The following is a 19,948-nucleotide window of genomic DNA, read 5'->3' as shown; positions in this document are numbered from 1 at the left end:
CCAAGTACGTGCCGAGGGTGGTCCGGGACAAGCTGATTCGGTGGGCTCATACTCTTCCCTCCTCGGGTCATCCTGGTATCAAGAGGACAGTGCAGAGTCTGAGAGGGAGATACTGGTGGCCCACACTGGCTAAAGACGTGAGATTTTATGTCTCCTCCTGCTCAGTGTGTGCTCAGAGCAAGGCTCCTCGGCACCTGCCTAGAGGGAAATTACAACCCCTCCCCGTTCCACAATGGCCGTGGACACACTTATCGGTGGACTTTCTTACCGACCTTCCCCCATCCCAGGGAAGTACTACGATCCTGGTCGTTGTGGATCGGTTTTCTAAGTCCTGTCGTCTCATTCCGTTGCCCGGTCTCCCTACGGCCCTGCAGACTGCTGAGGCTTTGTTTACCCATGTCTTCCGGCACTATGGGGTGCCTGAGGACATCGTCTCTGATCGGGGTCCCCAATTCACGTCCAGAGTGTGGAGGGCGTTTATGGAGAGACTGGGGGTCTCGGTTAGCTTAACCTCAGGTTTTCACCCCAAGAGTAATGGGCAGGTGGAGTGCGTAAACCAGGATGTGGGCAGGTTTCTGCGGTCCTATTGTCAGGACCGGCCTGGTGAGTGGGCAAGGTATGTTCCATGGGCCGAACTAGCCCAGAACTCCTTACGCCACTCCTCTACTAACTTGTCTCCTTTTGAGTGTGTGTTAGGTTACCAGACGGTCCTGGCTCCATGGCATCAGAGTCAGACCGAGGCTCCTGCGGTGGAGGAATGGGTACAGCGCTCCAAGGACACCTGGAAGGCCGTTCAGGACTCATTGCGGTTAGCGGGAGAACGGCAGAAGAGGAGCGCTGACCAGCACCGCAGTGAGACCCCCGTGTTTGCACCGGGGGACAGGGTCTGGCTCTCGACCCAAAACCTGTCCCTCCGCCTGCCCTGTCGGATGCTGGGGCCGCAGTGTGTGGGGCCGTTCAAAGTCCTGAGGAGAATAAACGAGGTGTGTTATAGGTTACAACTTCCTAGGTATTACCGTATTAACCCCTCGTTTCATGTGTCTCTCCTCAGGCCGGTGGTGGCTGGTCCCTGCAAGAAGGTGAGGTGCCTGAGGTCCCTCCACCCCCTCTGGACATTGAGGGGCCCCTGGCGTATACAGTTCGAGGCATTCTGGATTCTAGACGCCGGGTGGGGGGCCTACAGTACCTCGTGGACTGGGAGGGGTACGGCCCAGAGGAGAGATGCTGGGTTCCGGTGAGGGACATTTTGGACCCTTCTCTCCTGATAGAATTCCACCGCTTCCACCCGGATCGCCCAGCACCTCGTCCTCCGGGTCGTCCTCGAGGACGGTGGCGGCGCGCTGCGGGAGCCGCGCATCAGGGGGTGGGGTACTGTCACGACTTCCGCCGAGGTTGGCTCTCCTGCCCGCTCGGCGGTCGTCGTCACCGTCCTACTAGTCACTACCGATCCCTTTTCGTGTGTCTGTTGGTTTTGTCTGATTGGTTTCACCTGTGTGTTGTTTAGTTAATTAGTGTCTGTATAATATGTAGGTTGTCCCGCCCTTGTTTTGTGCGGGATTGTTTATTTGTCATCTATGTCTGTCGGTGTATCTTTTGTTCTTATTCTCCGGTTCGTCTTTTATCCTGTGTTGGATATTTCACCCTGTGTGTATTGGGTTGACCATGTTTTCTTGTTCACCGGAGAATCAAACTTTCATATCGCTATCTGCTCTCTGCGCCTGATTCCACCCACCTTGATTAGACGTGACAATCACTGTTGGCCTCATGGTGAAATTCCTAAGAGGCTCCCTTCCTCTCCTGCAACTGAGTTAGGAAGGATGCCTGTATCTTTGTAGTGACTGGGTGTATTGATACACCATAAAAAGTGTAATTAATAACTTCACCATGCTCAAAGAAATATTCAATGTCTGCTTTTTTTACCAATAGGTGCCCTTTTTTGCGAGGCATTTGTAAACCTCCCTGGAGTTTGTGGTTGAATCTCTATTATCTCTAATCTCTACTGCTTGACTGAGGTACCTTACAGATAATTGTATGTGTGGGGTACAGAGATGAGGTAGTCATTCAAATGTATGTTATTTCATACAGAGTGAGTCCATGCAACTTATTGTGTGACTTGTTGAGCACACGTGTACTCCTAAACTTGTTTTGCCTTGCCATAACAAAGGACTTGAATACTTATTGAATCAAGACATTTCAGCTTTTCATTTGTAAATATAAAACATAATTCCTCTTTGACATTGTGGAGTATTGTGTGTAGGCCAGTGAAAAAATATCTCAATTTAATTCATTTAAAATGCAGGCTGTAACACAACAAAACGTGGAAAAAGTCAAGGGGTTTAAATACTTTCGGAAGGCACTGTATTAATGGGTATTTTCTAGAGGATTATGGTTTAAGCAGGCTTTAATTCTACAGAGCAGACTGGCTAATCCTTATAGGCTATATGTGACAATACTGTAATGTAATGTGCTGTCTAGGTACAGTAATACAGCCAGCCTTCTCAGTACAATTAAGGCCAAACCTAAGGCTATAATTTTCAGATGAAAGTCCTTCCATAAATATCCTTCAGCACAAGAATAGGTATAGCCTCTATTTAACCATCTTACTGTGGAGCTGTTGTCATGTTGTGTAGAGAGGTCAGATACATACATTGAGAGCGTGGGACTATATGGTTATATCTGCATTTTTGTCCAAAAGGTGTTATTGACATAGCCTTGTTCTGTTCAATGTTCTCTACCTATAGAGTACTATATAGTACTCACTTCACGTTGTTACAGTATATTAAAAAGAATACAAGATATAAATTGCTGACACCATTCAAACCGAGCCAATTATCTCACAATCCTCTTTTTGCAGATAGAACCTTATAGTCCCAAGATCTCGACATGCACAACATAAATCATAAATGGGCTCTTTTCATGAGATATATTTCGACATTTCTATCCTGTGGTCGGAAAAAGGAAATTGCCAACTGTTAGTTTGTTACAGTAGGGCATACAGTTTGATATCCTTGGCAGACCAACACAGCATGATGTGAATAAAATGAAAGGCAGAACTGCTGTAATACAGAAACAGTACTAGTCTCTCGTGATTACCGGATGTGCTATCACTTAACTCAACAAGCCTGCAACGACAAAGTCAATGAACACCGAGCAGCTTCATTTTGCTGAATTAACAAGCAAGGTGACTGTTATGATGCCTGAAGGAATTCTCTAGGAGTAAGGGAAGGACATGAGAAGGACACTCCTGAGGAGAGAAGGAGACTTGAAAGGGTTTGGTGCCATTAAATATGTATCACTGGCCATAGCCTGTCTCCGCAACCTACGGTAGAGTACAAATGGTACGGTCTCTGTGGAAATAATGGATAGAAGTAGTGTGACAAATAGAGTAGAACAGAGAATATCTCTAGAATAGTATAAAACATTTATCTCTTTCCTTTCCTCTCCTGCTCATTCTTCTTCTCACCTCCTAGACAGAGCAAATGGCTCCTGTTGTTTTATGAATTGTCGATGAGAAGCGATGGTGGGTAATTGGCGGAAACGAAGCGCTGAGTGATATTTCAGGGTTCTAATCTGGGTTACTGGGTCTGTCTAGTGTGGTTCAGCCTCAGACATTCTCTCTCTCTCTCTCTCTCTCTCTCTCTCTCTCTCTCTCTCTCTCTCTCTCTCTCTCTCTCTCACTCTCTCTCTCTCTCAAGTATTCAAACTATGTACAGTAACTGTGTATTTCCAGAGACCATATGGCACCAAGCTGGGACGAGGACACTGTGAGCCTGCAGTGTCATCTCGGTTATAATCCACACAACCGCGTGATCAGTGGAAAACATCGTAACCTGACCGACCTTTCTCTCTGTTGGTGTTCTTCTTCGTCCGTTTTACTCTCTCTGTCCATCCTCGCTTCTCTGTGGATCCATGTTTTTCCTCACCATTCCTATCCCTGTGGTGTTGTTCTATCCATCTCTCTCCTTTATCCCCCTGTGGTCTCTCCATCTCTCCTCTTCAAAGGCTTACTCTGTCACATGGGATACTCACAGTGGTAGAGGACAGATGATGTCCTTGTGAGACTTGATGCTTTGATAAAAACCAGAGATGCATTATATACGCATATGCTGAAAAATACCAAAGGCATTATTGATCCATTATAAATCACCTGTGATAAATAAATAGTCAACAACTTCTAAATGTCTTCACTTATTTTTATTCATGGTATTACTTCTCCCTGGTTGACTCGAGAGGTGTGATAGGGCATTGCACACTCAGATCTCTTTTCTCCACAGGGAGGGAGGATGGAATACATCTACAATTTAAAAAAAATGTGCCTCTAGTCTCCTCTTATGATTAATTCATCTCAGATGGAGTTTTCCGTGAGACCATGTCTCCATGCACCGTAGGGTAGGGTGAACGCCTTGTAACAGAGACACTGTATAAACTGTAGTCTAAACCCAGCCAGCTAGCACAACCACCCATGTGTGTGCTAAACACAATTGTATTTACAGCAGTGGGGTGAAGGTGTGAGAAGCCAGGTCCATAAGGGGTAACCAACCCACAGCTTCACAGTAGAACAGAGTACGAGTGAGGAAGCTTCTGGGCAGTTGTTTAATAAATAGCATCTATGGTTTCAGTGGCAAAGATAAGCAAACGACACAGCTCAAAGCTGGAATTACTATTAGAGGCTTTTTGAAAGGGGTGGCACTGTCTCTGAACCGAACTGAAACAGAGTTGGAGGGGAGGAGGATTAACTGGGTGCGATTAGGAGCAGAGAGCTATAAAATCATACAGATTGACTGTATGACAGAGTAGTTCATTCCAGGCTACAAACCCAACGGTGCCTCGAACTCTTGGCTGAATAATGAAGTGCCCTGCCTTGCAGTCCTCAACACACTCATGCATTATTTCTGTGTTCACTCTAGCAGCAGAAGTCCTGTATGAGGACTCAACTGCATGCCCTGCTACAGCCTTCCCTTCCATACCTGGCATGTGAAATATGGGTTATGTCAGCCAACACGAGCACCATCTGTAGTCAATGAGCAACCTCTGAATCTGAAACACCACGGTACCACAACACTTGGGATCCCTTAGCAATATCACTGTCTGTATTGTTAGACCCATAGAGATCCTATAATTTACTTATGTATTTAGTTTTCATCTATATGTCATGGTATGGTTAGAATAACCTTAGACCAGGGGTTCTCAAACTTTTGGGACCCCTTTTGTGACAGCAAATTCCTCAGGGACCCCCTCATAATCAGAACACAACTCGGGTGGGATAAAAATATATATATATATCATCTGATAAAGGGCCTAAATTGTAGATTCATAATGCTACATTGTGTTGTATTACATCCTCTAAAATTATTCCACAGATCCCTTGGCCAAAATATGTTTATTCTGTTCTTGTTCATTTATTTATTAAACTAGGCAAGTCAGTTAATTACAAATTATTATTTACAACCTAACCCGGTCAACGCTGGGCCAATTGTACGCCGCCCTATGGGACTCCCAATCACGGCCAGTTGTGTTACAGCCTGTAATCAAACCAGGGTCTGTAGTGACGCCTCGAGCACTGAGATGCAGTGCCTTAGAGTGCTGTGCCACTCTTGTTAGTAATATACATTTTTTTAAATCCACTATAGCGGGCTTCTAGACAGAGGGTATTTCAATCAGTTGGTTTCAGTTGTTGGGATGAGAAGGTGAGCGGGAAGAGACCCACATAATGTTAAGTTTGAGCCAATTCATTTTTCTACAAGTGAAGTGCAAAGTGACACTGAGCCAAAGTGTATTTTCTGAAAAAGAAAATAAAACTGGTTTTGAACATGAATGTAGTTGTCAATGATTACTCCCTACACCTGTAACTATTGGATATCATCTTGTTTCCTCTGGCTATAGGCCCACCTACCATCTCCAATGACTGTGAGACATGGAAGGCAACACTTTGTACACAAGGCAACACAAGGCGTACAATTTCATATTGGCTTTATTGGCTATGTGTAAAAAGTATTCTCTCTCTCTCTCTCTCTCTCTCTCTCTCTCTCTCTGTCTGTCTGTCTGTCTGTCTGTCTGTCTGTCTGTCACTGACAAGGCAGTAATCCATAACTCAAGAAGAGCAAAGCATTCATGTATGCATTCATAGAGAACCACACTGGAGGTGTCATAATAACCATAACACCTAGTGGTCAAACAGGGTAATGGTTACAATCATAGTTCCACCATTCATTTTTCCCAAATGGGTTTTATAAACACTTCAAACAAGGGCTGTGTTTCGTGTAGACTTACCCTGGTGTGATGTTTTGATAACCATTCAATTCTCTCTTGGACAAGGTGACTTTTATCAATCTATTTGGCTCTATCTACTCTCAGATTCGAAAATGCTATTTACTATCACAGTAGACATCATGCAAAATTACAAATCCCTGTATGTCATCTCTAGCTAACACCTTGGATAACAACTACTGTGTCAATTCAATACTTGCACAAGCCATTCCACAGAATTGTCCATTTAAAGATATTTAGCCAATTAATTAATTAATACATTTAGCTAACATTAGTGTGCTCTGGGTGTTCGTAAATTCAGAGCGTTGTGAGATTGTTATTCGTATATTCAAAGCGTTCTGACCTCACAACGGCAGTCAAGTACCCAAGCTAACAGGCTAAAGTTGGCTAGCTTGCTAGCTAATTCCAGATTTAAATGAGAGAACACCTTACTCTGACCATTTTACTCGCCCTATCAGAGCAGGTTAGGCTGTTTTCATGTTATCCATTGGTGACTGTAACAGCTGTTAGCAACAATTTAATGAAGCTTTTTTGCTGACGTTTACTGACACCAGCCATATTCAACGGGTGTTGAGCGCTTGTAAATTCATCAGTTATTCTGCACTCTGGCACACAGACAAGAGTGCTCTGAAATCAGGGGGTAGATAGCCAGAGGGAATTTACTTACACATCCTAAAAATCCCCTATGGGAAAAATGAATGGTGGAAAAAACAATTGGAACCATTTCCCTGTTTGACTGCTAGGTTTTATGGGTATTATGACTCATACCGTGGTCCTCTATTTCCTCTATGTACTCAGTATGGCTTTTTGGGACTCTGAGTCCTTTTTTTCTCTCGGTTTGTTTACGTCATTCGTTTTTACTACATGCCCCACAATGCAACGCTCCTTCTCGGTCTCACTATGAAGATACAGGAGCCACTCTCTCCTGCAATCTGAACAATGACTTCAGAGCGGAGGAAAGGAATTCAATAGCATAGAATGCGTTATACAGCACGAAATATCTCAATTGAGCTGCTGTTCTCACAAATGACTTCAATGTACCAACCGTAAATATGTGGATACCTACAGAACACGAGAAATACGGCGTCGGTAAGTTTGTTTTTCTGGTTATATGTTTTAAAACTGCGGTGCTCTCGTTTACTCACAAAATTAAAATTAGTTTCAAACTAATAGGGAATATGCTGCTGTTTAATTTTGTTACACAGTATCAAATAACACCGATCACTAGCCTACTAACCGTTACTAACGCGTGCTTATTTCATAGGCACCACCACTTCCACGCATTTCACGAGTATTTGAGCTTTCCGTGGATTTTGTAGGCTATAGGCTATGAATACATTATGGTTTTACAGTTATAAAAATGAACGCGTGGCTTGAGGCTATAGAGCCCCGTGTATCAGTGTATCTCTTTGCACTCTGCGCGTTCAATCGATCTGTTGGTTGTTACATTGTGTCTGATAAATGAATGGATGCAAACAAAACACGATACTCTGCAAAACATTTTTTATTTAGCGCTTTATATGTGTGTATTATGTTTTACTCCTCAATTGAAAGGAAAATAAAGTGTCAAGATAATATATATTTTTTTAGCGTTCTGTAACATTGTTTTTGGTATTCGGGAATTCCACTGAACCTTCAACCTTTTTCTCTCGCCTCTCAGTGAAAACAGCGAGTGAAGCTGTCCTAGTGTGTATTGTTCCCGAGCGGCATGGGTGTCGTAACCAGGAATAAAAGTGAAGCAAACACAATGCGAGTGAAAGATAGGCTATGGGTTTAAATTATAGTGCTCTAATTTTCTAATCTAAGTGGGGGGGATATTCACTCTGCGCCCTCATTCTGTGAAATTATCCTATTGAGATGCGTTCCCCAGTGGACCAAAATAGGGTAGCGAAGCCTATTTGTTGGTTGAAGGGGTGAGTGTTGGGATGCTTTATCCAGCCCCCAACTGTCACTGCTTGAAATCTCAACATTGCAGAAATATTGCCATATTGTGTTATCTAGGCCTATTAGTCACACCTCTAGGTGCCGAAGGTCTACCTTGTCTTGACCTGAAATCATTGGAACACAGTCATTCACTGAACCAGAAACTGGCCTCTGCCCTGTATCTGTTACAATTAGTTTTTGGTCACTAACTGGCCCTGCTCTTTTTCTCCTGGTATGTGCATGTTTTTCTTCCCTCCCTGTCACAAGTTAGAACCCAAAGCTTCCAGTTTGATACATTGCTGCAGTTCACAATTTCGAACCTCCTTTCCAAGTCCAGTCCGTGGAGGTAGGTGGGAGGAGGGTTGTATAACATTTCGATGTATTCTCAGGGCTTAAATGCCGTCATTGTCTTTAAAAATTGCAAGTGAGGCTTTAAGTGGATTAAGCAGTCTTGATCCTATTTTCAATAAGAGCAGTAAGACTCTTTCAATTAGCTCAGATTTAGCGCCTGTGGTTGGGCAGCAGGGGACTTCCTCCCTGTGACAGTGGTGATTCTGGGGAAGAAAGACTTGTTTCCTTGTTGCGCAACACTGGCCGTAAGCCCACGGTTATTTTTAAGTGGACAAAGTAACAACACAACGTTGAGCAACTGTTGTGATTTGTCAATGTTTTGTAACTCTGGTTAAGAGGTTATGGGACACACAGTGCAAAAACAATTACATCCAATTACATTTGAACGCATTTTAATGATGCAGAATGATGTTTGATTGGATGAAGATATACCCCTAGATAGTATTGTATTTAGTTGTTTGTTTGGATGCTTTTGGACTGTTAAATAGGTTTGAGTGGGGAAATCTGGAGACCGTGTGTTTTCATCATCAAGACTCCGTCCCTTGTTTATAAATTCCTTTCGCTTCGAGGTACACAGGCGGCTCATTTCATTGACGAGTTGTGACCTTTTACTGGAACAGATAGTTGAGGTAAACATACATGTAGGCTTTTTTTATTAGCATCTTTAAAGTCTTAGTCACTGTCGTTCTGGTTCAAATCAAATGTATTTTAATGGGGGGGGGGGGAATAAGATGCATACACATGCTTGATTCCAGATGATCCGAACATGTGGAGCATATTGATATTCTATAGCTATATGACGTCGAACAGCTGATTACTCTTTGTGATCACCATTGATCGTGATCACTCGGTGACATCGAACTTCAACACAATGTTACTTGAGATGATTCACGTTTCCGTGAAGCATCGGTCTTCCAAACCCAGATCTGTAACCGTTTCACCCCAGGGTCTTTAGTCTCAAGATGTATGGCTGTCCATTATGTCTTTGATGTACTATTGATATAATAGCCTACAGTATTTGAATAGGATTCATATAGTATGCACTGTAAATGTGATTTCCTTGAGGTACTTTCAGTGAACATTTTACCCCCCCTTTAAACCAGGGCTGGCTTCCCAAAACGGGTTGAGATTCTTGGATCCTTGGTGCGAACCATTTGATCTTTCGCCATGGAGTGAAATTAGAATTACAGCTCCTAATTGGGAGGTATTTGGCCTTTGATGTTGATTTGCCTCATGCGTGGGAGGAGAGCCAAGGAGGAGGACAGCCTTCTATCCATCTACCATTGATGAAATATGAATGGAGTCCAGTATAGGAAGGCAGTACAGCATTAAGACTCCTATTAGTGCACCATTTGAGTGATTACAGGTTTGTAACCAAGATTGATTCGCTTTACTGTAAAATTGTATTCTGCCAAGAGGAGAGATTTTCATATCAAAGAGGTTTTGGAATGTATTTCAGTTAAACATGAGGTAGGAATTTGAATAGAAATGTGTACATTGAGAAAGGATGGTAGACTAATGGAATAGTAGGACTGAATGTGCAGGAACATTTACGAGACTATCTGGGAATATTTTCACCAGAATTCCCACCTTTGGAATATCCACTGCATGTGGTTCCTTTTGAACACTGGTGTCGTTGTCTTTGGCTATGCCGGATTAAGTGATATGACATGCTATTCTATAAAATAATTTATCCGTCATTAATATTACCTGATTGAGCTAATCATGTAAATGTAATCAACTAGAGAGTCGGGGCACCACGGAAGAATATTTATAGAGCTGTTATCTTCCGAATAAAGTCTTAAAGACCTAGTAATATTTTACATCAATAGCAATCAATATTAATCATCATTTTAATTCAGTCTCATCTGAAAGTTGTACATTCTTGGTTATCTGCACGAACTCTGGCTAACAAGTTGAATCAGCAATACAAAATTGGGTTTAATTATTTATTTACTAAATACCTAACTAATCACACACAATTGCACATACACATAATTAAATCATAACTTGATTACAAATTACATCATAAAGGAAAACGTCCCTAGCGGGCGGAACAGATATGACAGCTTGTTACACAAAAGAAAAGGGTCTGGGTTTGAGTGAAAGAGCGGGACGACTGAGGAACAAAGGGCGACGCTGTGCTATCGTAAATACAGTATCTTATGCATTCTAAATTACCGGCCATTTGGAAAAGGAAAATGCAATAAATATTTACTCTGAGCTGCACTTCGGTAGGTTGGTGATAGATGGAAGGCCGTGTTGTCCGAACGAGTCCTTTATCCTTTGAAGAATGTCTCTGCTGGTAAATTGAATACATTGTAGTAACGTTGTTGTGTGGTAGACGGGATACTCGGTCCGTTCCGTCCTAACCCTCGTTTGCAGCAGCTGTTGCTAACTCAACGGCTTGGAGGTATCACTTCTGTAGTGAATAAGAGTTCAAAGTTCATACCATTCGCAACCAAAGCTCACGCTGATGTTGGCTTCGTTCTGTAGTTATTATCTGAACCATTCTGACATCGGACCATCGTCCTCACAACAGGAGGTTATATTGTCGTCAAGGCTTTATATAGGAAGGGAGAGGAGGGCGTGTTTGAAAAGTTTTATAGCCCATGTCCCTTCACAGGGGCGGGCCACTGATTGAGCAGAGCAAAACCCAAATCTCACATTTTAGAAGCTAAAATCCCATTTCATCCCATCACAAATTAATTTCATATTCAAACATTTAAATTGAACAGCAATTCCATGTGAATTCGATAACTTAGACTTTCCACTGTAGAGTTTGTCATCTTATCATTGATGAAAATGTCTCAGATGACAACCGAACTGACATCATATTCATTAAGTACCACCGCATATGTTCAATTGGTCGGATTACCAGAATATAGTTAATTTCCCCCCACCTTCTGATGTTCCCAGAATCTCTATGTTAACCACGGGTTTTGCAAAAGTAACATCAGTATAGGTAGAGAGAGGAAAAAGGGGGAAAGAGGTATTTATGACAATTTATGACAATCAAAGTACTGGAATTCTCAGTGGATTATCCTCCATCAATTAAACTCACAACAGCTAACAATGTAGCGCCACAACCTTGGAGAGAGAGCATTGCCTCTGTTTTGGGAGATTGTATTTGCTGCAAATAGTCATAAATGATGATTAACAGGAAGAGAAGGGGCCTTTCTCTCCTTGTTAAGACTGATATTGCAGCCAATCAAGCATGTCATTGCTCATCATAATTTAATGAGCTATGTTAGATCTTTGTGTGTGTGTGTGTGTATTGAATATGATTTCCCAGTGAGCATTTGAACTAAATACTTTGTATTTAGCATATGACCACAACCTAGTATTACATTTTTGAAATCTCAATGTTTACCCACAGCAGCCTATGGAAACGTGTAAATAATACCTTCAAGCAAATTGTAGAAAAACAGAATGGAGTGCTTGGGTAGTGTGTAGGAAAGTCCTGCCCTTGAATGGCCCTGGCCCTTGAGCAATGCACACAGTAGAGTGGAGGAGTTCGAGGCCTGCTATGTAGTGGGGGTCTATGTCAGGCCTGGGGCTGTCCTTCTCCCCTGGCTACTGTCGCCTGCCCCCCTGGTGGGGGATGTCACTGGGCCGAGGGGTGGGTGGCGGGCCCGGCCTGGCGGCATGTGTCAGGAGGGCTTATTGTTGGACGTGGCCACCGTACCCAACACCCCCTACCCCTGTGGGATTAGCAGGTTGTTTGTCAGTGGGAACGGTGGCCGGTGGTCCCATTCCTTCATTATATTACACCCCGCTGCCTCCTTAATGACCATAGTCCCGGGGCACAGGGAGACATGGCCCCACAATGCCACCACAGTTTGTAATTTCTTCTTCATCCACTCCCCTCTGTTGGCTTTCATCTACCTTCTGACATCCAGTGGAACAGCCACTTTACAATAGTGCATACTTCGGGCTGACACAGGCAACCATTTAGGGATGGAGATCGCTGGAGGGAGTTGCTCCAGTCAATATTGGCGCTGCCTGGGGAATTAGATGGTGGGATCGGAGAGTGGGGGAGAGGGGAGGGACAGAGGGAGCAAAAAACCTTTGACATTTTAGCCTAGCTGATGTTATAGGTAGACAGGGCCAACTCAGTGTTTTGTTATGCCTCCGCTCCAACAGCAATTTTTAATGTTTATTTACAATGGCAATCATGCACAACACCTGTCAATTTGACATGGCTGGTGAATACTAGACTGGATTGAAAAATACTGCATGTAGCCTGTTTGTCTTATCCCATTACTGTACCTCTATTTACTTTCAACTGAAAATATAATAAAATATATCCCATTTATTATGTAAAGACACACAGAAAAATCAGTGTGTTTACCTTTTCACCCCCCCCCCCGGCGAGGCAGCCTTTTGATATGAATACAATGTAATGTGTGTGTCCCGTTGGATTCGATGACACCACCGCGGTCTAATTGGCGGCATATTTTTTTTGTGGAAGGATGCAGCTGAGGCTAGGCGGTTGCAGCCAGCCAATGAGTGGACCGGATTGCAGCTCACATGAACATGAAACCCTCCAGTATAAATCCCAGCCTGCTTTTCACCACAGCACACTCAGCAGAAGTTCAGGGCAGTCTGGAGGTAGCTAGGGCTGCTGTTTCCTGGTAACAAGTGGACTGGACAGGGCATCGCACTGTACATGCATGAATGTATGTCCTATTAATGCACATTAAGATTACACTACTGTAAAACAGATATTGAAAGGACAGTACAGTGAAATAGATATATTTCAAAGCCAATGTTTTAAAAATGGGATGATATTAGCCTAATCATTGTTCTGTAGAAACCGCTTCTCCTCTGAGTGATTTCATGTATTCCTTTCAGGCCTATAGGGCCTACTTATTGAAATGGACCCTATATTTAAAGCATACTGATATAAACACGTACTTTAGTCGCACTACCGTTCAGAGGTTTGGGGTCACTTAGAAATGTCCTTGTTTTCCATGGATGCATACATGAAGTTGCAAAATGAATAGAAAATATAGTCAAGTTGTTGACAAGGTTATATATAATTACTTTTATTTGAAATAATAATTGTGCCCTTCAAACTTTGCTTTCATCAGAAAATCCTCCATTTGCAGCAATTACTGCCTTGCAGACCTTTGGCATTCTAGTTGTCAATTTGTTGAGGTACTCTGAAGAGATTTCACCCCATGCTTCCTGAAGCACCTCCCACAAGTTGGATTGGCTTGATGGGCACTTATGTACTGTTGCTTACGCCTCTTGGAGGAGGGAAAGCAAAACCTGCTACAGCTCAACTCCCTGTGTAGTGAAAAAGTATGTGATCGTAGGTGCGGGGGAAGGACGACAGAGGCAGAGAAAAATACCGTTTTACAGGGAATTTATTATTCCTACACACGGTAAGGTGGGGAAAAGGGGGTGGATGGAACCACAGCAAGAAAGTCAACATTTGTCCCCTCCTACCTTACCTGCCTTCCCACTACTTACCTAACCTTCAGCACCGCCTGGCGCTCTAACCAAAATACAGGGGATGGTCCGCACAGGTCTTACATAGTGTGCATAGACAGATTCAATACTACGGGTTATGTATTCCCGCAGGCCTCTTGCCTAAACACTCCCAAGGTGCGCCCCCGGGAACAAATGAAACAGAATAATTACCAATACTTTAAGTGAAAAATGTCAACCAAAAACAGTAAGTCCTATTGGCATACACATACCTCTGAATGAGCGGCTACAAAGTAATATCCACACAACTTTTACTGACCGCCACAAAAATCAACAGAGAACGTAAAAAGAAGCTCTCTTCCCTGACAAAGGAACACAGGCTTTTATCAAGCTGGAGAAGGAGTTGGTAATTGAAGAGACAGCTGTATCCCCTGACGAGAGGGAAGGGTCAGAGCTCCAATCAGCGACGGGGCAGAACCAATCAGCTGCTTAATAATCCAGGAAGCAATTTCCTGAAATACACACACATGCAAACCCACAACAACACAGAAACTGGGGAACGTAACACGTAAATACAGTCAAGCTGCTCCCACAACTGCTCAATAGGTTTGAGATCCGGTGACTGTGCTGGCCACTCCATTATAGACAGAATACCAGCTGACTGCTTCTTCCCTAAACAACATTGTCCTGTTGTAGGAGGAAACTGGCTCCACAGGGTATGGCATGGTGTTACAAAATGGAGTGATAGCCTTCCTTCTTCAAGAACCCTTTTACCCTGTACAAATATCCCACTTAACCACCACCAAAGCACCCCCAGGCCATCACATTGCCTCCACCATCTTTGACTGATGGCGTCAAGCAGTCCTCCCAGCATCTTTTCATTTTTTTCTGCTTATCACGAATGTTCCTCTGTGATCCGAACACCTGAAACTTAAATTAATCTAACCATAACACTTCATACCAATCTACCCCTGTCTGTGTTCTTTTGCCCATCTTAATCTTTTATTTGTATTGGCCAGTCTGAGATATGGCTTTTTCTTTGCAACTCTGCCTATAAGGCCAGCATCCCGGAGTCGCCTCTTCACTGTTGACGTTGAGACTGGTGTTTTGCGAGTACTATTTAATGAAGCTACCAGTTGATAACGGGGTGTCTGTTTCTCAAATTAGACACTTTAATGTACTTGTCCTCTTGCTCAGTTGTGCACCGGGGCCTCCCTCTCCTCTTTCTATTCTAGTTAGAGCCAGTTTGTGCTGTTCTGTGAAGGGAATGGTACACAGCGTTGGACAAGATGTTCAGTTTCTTGGCAATTTCTTGCATGGAATTGCCTTCTTTTCTAAGAACAAGACTGACGAGTTACAGAAGAAAGGTCTTTGTTTCTGGCCATTTTGAGCCTGTAATTGAACCCACAAATGCTGATGCTCCAGATACTCAACTAGTCTAAAGAAGGCCAGTTTTATTGCTTATTTAATCAGAACAACAGTTTTCAGCTGTACTAACATAATTGCAAAAGGGTTTCCTAATGATCAATTAGTATTTTTAAAGTGATTAACTTGGATTAGCTAACAACGTGCCATTGGAACACAGTAGTGAGGGTTGTTGATAATGGGCCTCTGTACGCCTATGTAGAAATTCCATAAAGAAATCTGCCATTTCCAGCTACAATAGTCATTTACAACATGAACTATGTCTACACTGTATTTTTGTTCAACTTGATGTTATATTAATTGACCAAAAATGTGCGTTTCTTTCAAAAGCAAGGAGATTCTAAGTGACCCCAACTTCTGAACGGCTGTGTACATTGTAATGAAGTAGCCTTACTATTCCAGGGGTCTATGTATCGTATGGTCACCGTGGTTTCCCTGACACCAAGCCGTGAACCCAGTAAGAGGTTAATGGGATGTGTTCCGTTAGGAACTTCTAGTTCGTGCTCATCTACACTGTGAGAGTGGAGGTGGGGGGTGGAAGAAATGACAGGCTGTCACCAGCGCTTTCAGAAACGAATGCTATATTCATAGATTGATGTGTGAAAGGAACTATTGATGCCTTGAGCTTTTGTGCACATGCTCGTTTTTAAAGGGGCAAAAAAATAACGATTCCCTAGAAAATTGCATTTCCAGAGGTGTTGAGTGGCTGGCTGAGTCTTGCTGTGTTGATCACGGGTTCTGTACATTACCAATATCTCAAATTGCACCCTATTCCCTTTAAAATGCACTACTATTGACTAGAGCCCCATGTGCCCTATAAAAGGAATATGGTACCATTTTGGGACGCATCAGCCATTGAAACTCTGTGACCTACACAGCACACCAGTGACCCCCAGGCACCCATCTATTTCACCATAACCACCGTTTCATGGCGTTTCATTAATAAGCAACTTGGCTTCGCCGTCTGACAACAACTTGTCCTCAGTTATTAAAAGGAACAGCAAGCTGTATGCTGTTCATGCATTATTCCGGCTTTATAATAAATTGTCATTGTTGTGGTTGAACCAGGCCTTTCTGTGCAGTGATGCATGTGTTAGATGTGTTAGTGGTTTGCTGTTAATACATAATGAAGCCTAATAAAATGGGTTGTTGTGGTTTGGTTGTGCTAAGGTTGAACCAGGCCTTTCTGTGCAGTGACTGTCCTGGTTGTGTTAGAGTCATCAGGAAGGCTCTCTCTCCTCTTGGCAGACAGAATTCATGTCAGTGTCAGGAGGAGACCGATACAGGAGTTCTGAGGCGCCCTCACTAAGGCTCTGTAGCTTCTACCACTGTTTCCTCTCCTCCTTTCTCTTTCCGCTCTCTCCCATCTCCTCTTCCCCTCTCTCTCCCCCCCTCTCTTCCCCTCTCTCTCTCTCTCGGCAGGGAGTGAGCTGTTTGCAGAGATTGGAAGTTACACTCTCCCCCATCTCTTATCTTGATATCCCTCTTTCATTCCATCACTCTCTTTCATTCCCTCCGTCTGTCTCTTTCTTCTCTTTCTCTCTCCGTCTGTTGATCTGGCTGTCTGGTGGTTCTCTCTCTTTGTTATTTTCTCTCTTTACCCATGGCTCTCTGTATCCGTCTTTCCATCTGTCTTCCTCCCATTTGTCTCTTTCTCTCCCTCTGATTGTCCATTCCTCCTCCTCCTCCCCAGACACTTCAGTGGTGTTGTTCTGGTGGCAGTGGTCTCTCTCTAGGGCAGAGAAAGAGACAGAGCGAATGAGGATGATAGTAGTAGTGAAAACTCACTGGCTCTCTGTGTGGCGTCTACCTCTCCCACTATCTCTATGTATTTACCTATGTCCCCGTCTCCCCATTCGGCTCCCCAAATGAATATGGATGATTATAACTGGGCATGGAGCTGGTTGCTGCTCCTATCACAAGACACACAAAGGCTTCCGTTGAGTACAGAACGCTACCACAGAGCTGGTGACTGGCCACAATTCATTTAGGTGTCAAAGCTGTCTCTGTCTGTGTCCCAATTAAATGACACCCTATTCCCTGTATAGTGCACTACTTCTGACCAGAACCCTATGGGTCCCCTTGGTTACCATTTGTGATCCACAAACGCTCTCTTTCTAGGGTTGTGTTGTGTTGGGAAAGTACAATGTATCAGGCCAGATGGCTTTAATGTTGTCCTGGCTCTCCGTGTCCTTGGCTCCTGTTTTATCCGTGTTGTTGAAGGGTGATGTTTGAATGCTGTTCTGGCTTGGAAAAGCAGGCAGTATGATCCATCATCATGGTATGATATTACTGTAGGCTATTCTGCTTGCCCAGCTCTCATCGCTGTCTTTCATGTAAGTGATAATTGATGTGTCTCTCTCTCTCTCTCAGCATCACCGACTCTTATTTTACCCTGCTGATTAAAACTCTTCCCTCTCTCTCATACTGTCACACGTACAGTATGAATAAATATATTTGTCTGCCAGTGTTTGACTTGATACTACCTGTGCTGTTAGTGAGGTGTTACATTTCCATCTGTTAGATCAATTCACAGTACACACACTATACGGTGTTAGTTTTCCATTCACGTCACTTGCATGCACACACGCTCACACACATAGGGACGCACGCAACGTCCACACGGAGGAACGCATGCTTGAATGCACACATCATACACACTACATGAATCAGCTCGCTGCGGCTGGGCAGATGATGGTTTGACCTTGGCTGCTGTAAGCCATCATCTTACTTGTCAGTGTGTGTGATCTCTGTTTCCTTGGCCTGCCTGGTTCAGGGTCTGGCTCAACACACACACCCTCAGGTAATTTATATCCTGTCTTGCACAGACAAGCCAGTTTAACTTAATGTTAGTTTGACATTCAAAGGGGATTTATTGTAATTCACTGTTGGTCCATGGCTGTTTTTCACCCAGTGAAAAGCTGAGTGGGGATTTAGACCAATTAATTTTAACATGGTGCGCTGGTTGAGAAGGCTTCGTTCTCCTTAAAGAGAGTATGCTCCACACGGTACCCTAAACAATCTAAATGGGTTGTTACCAGTTCGGTTTGAAAGGACCAGAATAGAATAACAGTTGAACTGTTTTCAGTATGATTGAACACTAGAAATGCAAGCCTATTGACGATTTCCTGATAGAATAAATAGCTTCATCGGAAATCTTACACAGCAAAGAATAGCTCTGTATCTGAACCAGTTGTAATAACCAGTTGATTTTTTTCAGCAGTGCTGAATGGTTAAAAGAGAAAATGTCGCTGTTTTAAAACTTCTTAAGGCTAGGTGGGATGCTAGCGCCCCCATCTCGACAACATCGGGTGAAATTGCAGGGCGCAAAATTCAAAATACAAAAATCGTAATATTAAACATTCATGAAAATACAAGTGTCATACATCATTTAAAATCTTAACTTAACTTAATCCAACCGCTTTGTCAGATTTCAAAAAGGCTTTATGGCGAAAGCATTACCATGCGATTATCTGAGGACAGCGCCCTGCATACAAAATCATTAAACATTTTCTAAACCAGCAGAGGTGTCACAAGTCAGAAATAGTGATAAAATAAATCACTTACCTTTTGAAGATCTTCATCCTCTGTTTGCAATCCCAAGGGTCCCAGCTACACAACAAATGGTTGTTTTCTTCGATAAAGTCCGTCTTTACATATAAAAAAACAGTTTAGTTGGCGCGTTTGATTCAGTAATCCACCCGTTCCAGTCGTTCAACATGCATTAAAAAGAAATCCCAAAACTTACCAATCGTCCAAACAAGTCAAACAGCGTTTATAATCAATCCTCAGGTACCCTAATATGTAAATAAACAATACAATTTAAGGCGGAGAATAGTATGTTCAATACCGGAGATAAATAACAAAGTGTGCGCCCTCATCCACGCACGCCACACAACTACAGTCCAAATGAGAACCACCTTGAAAGAACCTGGAAGTTTATCTCATTTTTCAAAGAACAAGCCTGAGAAGACTTGACATCTAGTGGAAGCCACAGGAACTGCAATCTGGGAGGATTTCCTTTGAAAATCCCATAGACAAGTGTTTTGAATCGGTGGTGACCCCCCCCCCCATCCCCCCCACAAACACATTCCGGATAGATTCTCCTAGAGTTTTCGCCTGCCATATCAGTTCTGTTATACTCAGACATTATTTTAACAGTTTTAGAAACTTCAGTTTCTTTTTAATGTTGTTGCATCTTTGAAATTAACAAGAACAGCCAAACATTCAGATATGATGCTGGGGATAATTTCAAATAAGAACATAAGTGGGCAACAGTGTTTGACCAAAGTTTCAGACTGATACCTTCAGGAATGAGTGCGGTACATGCCATTGAGCATGAAATCACCCAGGTGTCCCTCACAAGTTTCCCAAATGTACCCAAGTGGCCGAATTGATACAGTGATACATTGATGCAAATAACTATATACAAAATTATTCTAACATAACCCCCCAATAATATTTGAAGAATTGAAGAAAAATAAATATTTGAATATTTAAAAAAATGTAAAATAACAATGATAACTATTTACACTTTTAATGT

The 19,948-nt window shown here is 43.0% G+C and overlaps 1 protein-coding gene across 5 annotated transcripts in view; it reads left to right on the top strand.

Moving 5' to 3' along the window:
* The first annotated feature begins 7,169 nt into the window (after positions 1-7,169).
* The window catches only part of LOC135514793 (dedicator of cytokinesis protein 4-like), a 144,301-nt gene continuing 131,522 nt past the window's right edge, over positions 7,170-19,948 (top strand). For all 5 annotated transcript variants that reach the window (XM_064938410.1, XM_064938407.1, XM_064938408.1 and 2 more), the window contains exon 1: positions 7,170-7,356. In XM_064938410.1, coding sequence (XP_064794482.1) covers positions 7,320-7,356 — 37 coding nt within the window. In that variant the 5' untranslated portion in view covers positions 7,170-7,319. The remainder of the gene's footprint in view (positions 7,357-19,948) is intronic.

This window comes from Oncorhynchus masou, chromosome 26 (genome assembly GCF_036934945.1).
Source record: "Oncorhynchus masou masou isolate Uvic2021 chromosome 26, UVic_Omas_1.1, whole genome shotgun sequence".
NCBI lineage: Eukaryota > Metazoa > Chordata > Actinopteri > Salmoniformes > Salmonidae > Oncorhynchus > Oncorhynchus masou.
Note: the sequence above shows the minus strand (reverse complement) of the source record. Positions and strands in the feature narration are given on the sequence as shown.